Here is an 8,743-nt window from a genome sequence, read left to right as displayed (position 1 = left end):
GCAGAGACCGGGAGGAGGATCCTTCTTTGCCCTTGCGACCCTTCTTGGATGCAGACTGGGAGAAGGATCCTTCTTTTTCTTTACGCCCCTTCTTGGAGGCGGTTCGTTCCCCTTCTTTGTGATCCTTCCTCTTCCTTACAAGGGGGTTGGGTAAAGGTGGTGGCCGCCTCAAATGAGGGATCTACAAACACGGTCCGAAGGCTGTCTGGGGGCTCGTTCCCAGCAACAGCAGCGACGCCTGGGAAAACCACGGCGTTAACAGCTGAAGTAGCCTTAAAGTTGGCTGGAAGAATTGACGGCATCCGACTGGTAGAAGACTGATGAACAAATATTTAATCCCCGAGAACGGAGTCAAAAACTTGTTAACCCTCGGTAAGTGTACTGAATCGTATTAAGTGATAATAAATGGTAAGACCAAGTATCGTTTTCCAAGAGACTCACGACACTAAACAGTTATGTGATTACTCAACTAAGTAAGACTCTAAAGAAAATATTTTGGGGTTTTTGAATGCAAATGCAATAAAATAAACATGAATGCAATTTGATCAATTGAGGCTAAACACAAGAGTGAATGAATGAAGTTGATGATATTGTTGTTGGGGTTTAGATTTCACCTAATTTACTCTCATGTATTTATGAATTCGTCTTTTTCATTAATTCTTAATGTCACTTTCTAAATTACTTTAAACCCGATGTCTCGGTGAAGAAAGCCTAATCATAATCACTAGTTTACAATGTCTTGTCTCCCTAGCAATTAATCATGTATTATAGTGAACAGACGCTTAAAGGGAACCAACCATCATACTCCTATATTTAGGTTTATACTACTATTGGGAGAGATTCCCCAAATTTAGATTTCTCCGTATGTGTCCATATTGACAAAATCAATGATCATGACATCGAATGAGTTAAACAATGCATGCTTTGAGCAAAGAGGAAAAATTCTAACAATTAATAAAAGAAAGCATGTATCTTAAAAAAGATCTTGAAGAACAAATTCAATACATGAGAGTTTAAGAAGGTTACATCTTTCCCAACAATAATAAGGGTTAGCCCTCCATGGTCATGGAAGAACTAGATGAATAATGGAATGAAATAATGAAAGAGATAGAAAAACCCTAGAAAGAGAAGAGGAGAGTCGTCGCCATCTCCAAATCTACCCCCAAGGGGTGAAAAGTGTTTATGTGCTTAAGCCATCAAAAGATATAAACCCTAGGACATGGAAGTCCTTAAATAAAACATAAAATTAACAGAAAACTGGTCCAAGTCCATAAAAATAACAGAAAACAGATCAAAGCCCATAAAAATGGCGCTCAACGGCACTTTTGCCGCTCAGCGGTAAGTGCGACACTGGCGCTCAGCGGAATTTGGTGCTCAGCGGTGATTTCGACACTTCAAAACTGCCGCTCAACGGAAATTACCTCTCAGCGCCGCTCAGCGCAACTTTTTTTGCACTCTGGTTGACTTTTCTGCATTATGGTTGACTGATTGACTTTTCTGGTTGACTTTTCTACATTCCAACCATTCGGTACTTTAACTCTTCTTTCAAATCATTCCAATAACCTACAAAATCAAGAGAATCTAGCACAAAACCATTAAATTCACCTTCAACTCTCTTATTCACAAAACTAAAGCAAAAACATGAGTTAAAGCAATTTTCTAAGTCAAAAAGGATTGATTGATTATCAAAATTAAGTATAAAAATAATGGTTTTTCAACCGTTATCACAACTTTAAACTTGAAACTTTGTTTGTCCTCAAGCAAAATGTAACTTGGTTTAAACAAAATACTCATACTACAATGGTTTAGCACACCAAAAAGCATTTTCTTCTAGGACAAGTAAATCACTCATTTGCTCATCATAGAAAAATTAGTCAAGATAGAATGATGCTTTAGCCAATCAAACTTCAACTATGGTGCTCACATAATCAAGACATACGCAACATATGCAAGCCTCATCAACAACCAAGCAAGAATGTTATCATAAAGTGCATGGAACTATTCCTCACCAAAGATAATGTTTCACTCAAGCACTTAAAAGTATTTCACTCAAGCACTCAAAAGTGTTTCACTCAACTAAAAGGTGTATAATGCGGTGACACTCTTACACTCTACCATCACAATGTCACATGAATCAACTTTTCCTTTCATTTAACCACATATCAAACACACTCACAAGCAAGTTATCATCACAAGGACTTTTCAAGGCTTGTATTGAAGCTGGGCTAAGAAGAAAATTGGTTTTTCTAGACAACAAAATTCCTTGAGTTAAGAGAGTGCATAATTCATTCATTAACAATAATCTCTCTTTCTCCTTTTTTATGTGAGAAACCAATATTCAACTCATTCCCAAACTTTACTTGCATTGAGCTTAACCTTTTCTTTTCTTTCTTTTCTTCTCTGTTGCTTTTTGCTTTTGCCCAATGCTCTTTAATAAATTTCACAAAGTTCTTTTCGGTTTCTCACCACCCCAAACTTGAACCATTCCCCATTACCACAAAAACATACTCTACTTAACTCAAGGTAAGGATTTCAAAAAGGATTTTTCCACTTTTCAAATTTAGACTCAAGGTGCAAAGGTTAGAGAAAACATTGATCTTTATTGGGTTCACTTATAAACATTGGCTCTAAGGGAGAAGAAAAACATGGCCTTGATCATTTGTAACATGCAAGCAAGTGTTTCAATCATAGAAAATTAGGCAAATAACACTCAATCAATCAATAACTCTGAAGCCTAATCTCTCACAGTGTAACTCAAGTTCCACAATTTGATAAACATCTTGCCCAACATATTAATCATGCATATGTTTTTTTAAAAGACATGATATCTGACAAAAGAAAAAAGAAAATTCAGCTACGTTAACACCAACATATTAAAAGAAACAAAATAAACATAAAATACCATATTGAATTCCTTTCGTTCACAATCCTCATGACGAAGGCATTCGACTAAGTTGCGGGCAGAGAGGCGGTGGGGGAGAGCGTTGATGGTGCGAACGGCTTCCAAATCAACCGGGTTTATCGTACCAACCGAATACGCTTTTATTTTCCTGGGGTTCCTTGTCCAATAAAAAGGGAACAAGGGATTTCCTGCCGCATCATGAAACTCGTGGCGGCCGGCCTCGTCAATGATGACTTTAAAAAATTGGTTCTTGAACCACGCTCGCCATCACCGTCCATCGACCTCCCGCCGCTTCTGCCCGACGACTCCAAAGAAGACTCAACATGGACGACTGCCATTTATTACCTGGAGAAAAAAGAATGCTCTGAAGACGAAAGGAGAAGAAGTGAAAATGACAGCGTCCTCACCCTCCTATTTATAGGAAAAAATTTCGTAACTGTCGATGATTCCTCGCCGTAAAAAATCATCACGATTAACAGTCCAGATACGGGGCCACTTCAACTTCCGCCTCTATGCTCGCGACACGTGTATTCTCGCTCAAATTCATTTTCAAAAGTTGGTGAGCAGAAACCCAACAGAATCGGCCCAGTAGCCAAGTTGGATGGCCTCCGGCCCAACCAACGACGAGGACGACCGGTCAACAACCAGAGCCCACACACCCGTAATTAAACCCAACGTTCACTACGTGAACTAGGGATTGGGGGTTTATGTACCGTACGGACCGGACAGTCCAGAGAGTAGCACCGACACCCACCTAACTGGACGGTTGCACAAGATCGACCGATAGGTGAACTGGGTCATTAAGACTAGGATTAAGGTAAATAGTTATTAGAGCCATTGGGCTAGAAATGGGTCGTGAATAACTTTTTACCAATCTTAAGCCCATGACGAAAACTATAAATACAGATCAGAGGTAGGTAGTAGATAGGTTGTACTGACTTTGACATCGGAGAATCTTTGACAGATTCCATCCCGAACGGAAGAGTGTAACAACATAGCTTGGAGCGAGACCAGATGACAAGAAGACAAATGTAAAGGAATTTGGTAACTTAGCCCCAATAACCGAAACAAATACCAAAGTTCGGGGGAGGATATTTCTTGTTTAGCAAGGAAGAAAGAGTGAATTTGGTTTGTTAAGCATTCGGTTTTTATGTTTTTGTAAAGTACAAAAATTATTTTATTAAACCAGACCTGAGCTACCATCTTTACTTCATTATTCTACTATTAAGACTAGAGGAATTAAAACGATGGTATAAAACCAGTCTATTCAATAATAATGATGTAAACTAATCATAAAAGCTGTTTGTGATCTAAAAATACAAACATGGCAACCTTTAGCACACAAGCTGAATTGCAATTCATATACTGCTCTTCAGGATGTTCCTAGTTCTCTGTTCAAGTAGTCAATAAACATTCTTTTTGCGCTCTCTGCATCAGAAGGGGGCGGTGGCCCGCTTAAACTTGTTTGCCCTGTCAGTTTTATGAAGGTGCGTCGCATTCTACGTAGATCCGGCAGCCCAACAGACCTTGAAATGTTGATTACAGGCAAGTCTTTTCCCACGGAAACACCGTTAAGTGGTCCTCCAAGCGCTTGAGATTGTGCTTCTACTATAGCATTCGTGACTTCTTGTGTTGCTTTGTCCAATTCATACAGAGAATTTGCATCAGAAAAACGTGAGGTTTGAGTGGCAATAGTTGGTTGCAGAATCTTAACATCCCTGGTTTTGGAGTCCACCTTTTTGGTTAAGTAGGAGACAGCATCTATAATGGCAGAGGAAGATTTCTCTATCCCTTCTCTGTGTGGCCATAATTCAAACAATGGAGAATCCCACCTGTTTCTTCTTTCTGGTTTCTCAAACCTTCTCACCAAATCTTCAAAAATTGAATCATCATAACTGGCTTCTCCTTTCTCCCTGCGCTCTTCATTCCGTTTCCTACAAAAGTTTTCTTCAACGTCACAGTACACCACGCAGTATCTGATTCCAGAAGCTCGAGCCAAGCACCACAGCTCGTATCTGTAACCCTTGATGTTATTCAAAGAATCTACTACGATGATGCTATCTTTGGACACAGACCTATCTACTTCTGACCTGAGCACCCCTCTTAAATTCTTCTCTGAAGGCATGTTTGCATAGCTCTGGTTTCGATCAAGATGAAAGCAAGCTTCATCTATGATTCTCACTTGATGTTTTGATTCTGATTCTTTGAGAGCTTCAACCAAACACAATGCAGCTTTGGACTTCCCACTGCATGGCTGCCCACACATTACAACCAGTGCCATTAGAAAACAAAATTGTTATATTCTGATGCTACCGATTTCTCTTTAAAGACACAACCTGCAATATATCAATGTAAGACAAGTCAACATCAGAGAAAGAAAACCCATCATGGAAACAAATCTCCATTGTAAATAATATGTAAGCTTATTATCATCACCCAATGAATATGGACATGATTCATAAAAAGAAAAGAAAAGAAAAAAACCCTATGACAATAAAAACGTGTAAAGAGTGACACAACAATATGGTCCTGTTTACATGAACTTCACAACAAGTACTAACAGAATAAGAAAATATGAAGAAATGAAATAAACTTCTCTTTACAATAACTTGTACCCAAGTTTAAATAAGCTTTTAGAGAAGTTATCAAAACGAGTTTCTCCGGAAGTCCTTTCTAAAAGAGAAAAATAAGAAAAGATTAAATTCTACAACAGTTGAAATTAGCTTACGCAAGAGCTAATTTGAAGAAACTCTCATAAAGATTTTTCATTTTTTTTTTTTAATTTTGCATGTGTATAAGCTAATTTTCACTTTTGGAGAAGTCAAGTTCATTTTTTTCTTCTTGTTTTTTCTGGTAGAAGAACTTATAGAGAAGTTCATTCAAACAGGCCAATACACAGCGACTCCTATGCAAACGGGCGCAAGCTAATTCAAACAGAGCTAAGTTATGCATACCCACAATACCACTCCTATCAATCTACATAAATCTCAAGAGAACCACTGGCAGTGGAGTTTTCTATCAATTAACAAGAAATAATAATACCCAATAACTAAGTACGTGCATTAATAATATACCTGCCACGTTCACACGTTCAAAACACAACCAAGTAACCAAGATTATCATCACATATAAACTACAACTCGTTTGGTTTATCTTTTAGAACAACAATTTGGGGCTTTTTTTTCTGTAAAGAATATTAAACCAAAATAAAGGAATAAATAGCCACTTTGAGCTGAAAACGTTTCATAGAAGAGGTTACTTTCTACCACCCTACTACAATTATTATTGTTTTGAAATGCGAAGACGAGAGCAAACCTTATTCACATTTCATGTTACAACCAACAGTAACTCCAAAAAAGAATGATAAATTGAGATCCTAACATAGAATCAGAAATAAAATCGGTACCTTTACACACTGAGAATAAGAGGTTGAGAAGTGCACCGTCACCGTCAAATCCCCGCAACGTTCAACCTAGAGAGAGAGAGAGAGAGAGAGAATAATGATTTTGGAAGGAAGAGAGAAGAAAGGAGAATTAAGGAAATTAGGGATATAGGGTACGCTTTGAAGGAAGGAGATCAATGCTAACGCTCTCAGCTTCTCCAACAAAGGTTAAATTTGTTTAGAGGTTATTTATTTCTATATAAACAATTCTAAGAAAGATTGTTTAATTATTATTATTATTATTATATATATATATATATATATATATATATATATAATTTTAAAATAAACGTTTTTTTAACATAAAAAAGATAATTAGAATCCCCTAAAATGTAAATTGGGAATCCAAATTGCAATTTCATATTGGAATACAATTTTTAGTTAAATCTTTATACGAAAACATATGACTCACTAAGTTACATAAAATACGTGGAAGATGATGCTACAAATTGAATATTTAAAAAGGAAATACATTTTGCTAATATAAATTTTGTATATTGATATTGATAAAAAATAATAATGTATGATAAATTTGTTGTTTCTAATACAAATATCTTTAACGATTACTTGTTTGGTATGTGCACCGAAGACAAACCTATCAAGTCTTGAACAACTTTTATAAAAAAGATTTGTGATAGAGATAAAAAAGAATGAGATGAGTGACAAAAACAAGAAATTTATTCTTCATGTGAATTTCTTTGAGAATAAAACTTTTTTTGTGGTGTAAGTATACAAAGACATCAATGCTTCGTCATCGCATATAAGAGAAGTGAATGACTATGGCATAATAGGTTGTAAGACAGCAATATAACAGTAATAAAATTTGGGAAGGAAAATGAAATGACGGTATAATGGTTTTCGTAATCCTCTCTAAAAAAAACGTCCTCCAAGTATTCTGAGTATAAAAGTTCATATAACAGAAAAGGAAATGGCAGCAGTGGAGAAATGCACAGGACAAAAAGAAGAAGTCAGAGAATACATAAATGACAGCACACCCTCCCTCCTCTAACAAACTTCTATTTAATGAATCCCCGTCCAATCATAATCATTGAGTCTAATATTCTTTTTCCTCACGCGCCTGCTTCCACGTTTTTCTTCCACCCTCATGTTTTCATGGTCTTCTCTCGTTACAATTCCTCCTCCTTTAAAATTAACCTTGTCCTCAAGGTTGAATGTTGGGTAGGCTTTACGTAAGGCACTTTCATCTTCCCATGTAGGAGCTGATTCTTCTAACCCTTCCCATTGGATCAAGAACTGTTTTACTATCTTATTCCCTTGCATAATTTGACGATCTTAAAGCACAACAGCAGGTTGAATAACAGGGGGAGTCTCAGAATCAATAGTGAGTCCTGTTGGAAGGTCAAAAACTGTTTTGTATTGATGGAGCAACAATACAATATTCGACTCCATATTCTTTGGAAGATCCAGCCATTGATCTTGTATGGTGGGAGATGTTTGAACCTGCAAGGAGAATAACTCAGCAATTCCTTTGGTATGGCACATTCTCTTGAAGTGGTTAAATTGAGCTAGCTGTGGCAGGGATGAATGATCTCCATGCAGAGTCACAAATTTATTTCCAACATAAAATTTGATAGATAAGCTGCTATAATCAGAGACATGAGGTCCTAAAGTTGCCAACCAAGCGACTCCTAACACCAAATAAGCTCTTGAAATGGGAAGTAAGTATACTGGCAATTGTAGCAAGTGACCTTGAATCTTAACTTGTAAGTCCTTGATGAATCCTTCAGCTACCAAGGCATTACCGTTGCCCACTAACACTTGAAAATTGGGAATAGGCTCGACTGGAAGTTTCAAACAGTGAGCAATTCTGGGTTGCAGGAAATTATTTGAGCTTCCACTATATAATAAAACCTGTACCATCATGCCAATGATAGACCCTTTAAATTTCATCGTGCCAAGTCCTGAAGACCCTTTTAATGCATTGTATGAAAGGTGTTGTTCCACGATTGATGGAGGTTCAGCCTCCACAATGTCCTCCGGAGGGTCATGTTGGACATCAATAGAAACATCTTCATCCACTTGTAAAACAAAATACTGCTTATTGGGACACCTATGATTCATGGTGAATTTCTCATCACATGTAAAACAGAGGCCCTTCTCCCTGCGTAATTGCATTTCTGCAGCAGTAAGTTTTTTTATGAAATTGGGTTTGGGGTAGGAACTGGATGTAGATGATTGCGGTAAGGATAATAAGGGAGGTAAGGTGGTTGATCGTATGGATTGTGAGGTTGTGGGGATGGTGTTTGTGGCTTGTGTTTTGGGATAATAGGAAGTGTTTGGTAACCTGGTTCTGGGAATGTACTTCTCCTCATGTAATTTGGCTAAGGACACACAACGCAGCAGAGAAGTGGGGTTTTGGGCAATAACATCACGTTTGA

General features: G+C 37.4%; 2 protein-coding genes across 2 annotated transcripts; both read right to left on the bottom strand.

Moving 5' to 3' along the window:
- Positions 1-4,141: 4,141 nt before the first annotated feature.
- LOC124826330 (KTI12-like, chromatin associated protein) lies at positions 4,142-6,523 on the bottom strand. Its single transcript, XM_047299132.2, has 3 exons — positions 6,462-6,523; positions 6,309-6,374; positions 4,142-5,238 (listed from the first exon to the last, which is right to left on the bottom strand). The coding sequence occupies exon 3, from the start codon at positions 5,181-5,183 to the stop codon at positions 4,275-4,277; it is 909 nt and encodes a 302-aa protein (XP_047155088.1). The 5' UTR covers positions 5,184-5,238; positions 6,309-6,374; positions 6,462-6,523; the 3' UTR covers positions 4,142-4,274.
- Positions 6,524-7,425: 902 nt separating this feature from the next.
- LOC148191278 (uncharacterized) lies at positions 7,426-8,743 on the bottom strand. The gene has a single exon (XM_088101651.1). The coding sequence runs from the start codon at positions 8,478-8,480 to the stop codon at positions 7,638-7,640; it is 843 nt and encodes a 280-aa protein (XP_087957777.1). The 5' UTR covers positions 8,481-8,743; the 3' UTR covers positions 7,426-7,637.

The sequence above is a fragment of the Vigna umbellata genome, chromosome 11, assembly GCF_029865625.1.
Source record: "Vigna umbellata cultivar VRB3 chromosome 11, Vumbellata_1.0, whole genome shotgun sequence".
Lineage (NCBI taxonomy): Eukaryota > Viridiplantae > Streptophyta > Magnoliopsida > Fabales > Fabaceae > Vigna > Vigna umbellata.
The sequence above is the reverse complement of the archived record's forward strand: the minus strand, read 5'-3'. Positions and strand labels throughout refer to the sequence as shown.

What these genes read in the sequence shown, in the direction of transcription:
- LOC124826330 (XM_047299132.2), bottom strand. Translation starts at nt 5,183, where the DNA reads ATGGCACTGGTTGTAATGTGTGGGCAGCCATGCAGTGGGAAGTCCAAA.
- LOC148191278 (XM_088101651.1), bottom strand. Translation starts at nt 8,480, where the DNA reads ATGCAATTACGCAGGGAGAAGGGCCTCTGTTTTACATGTGATGAGAAA.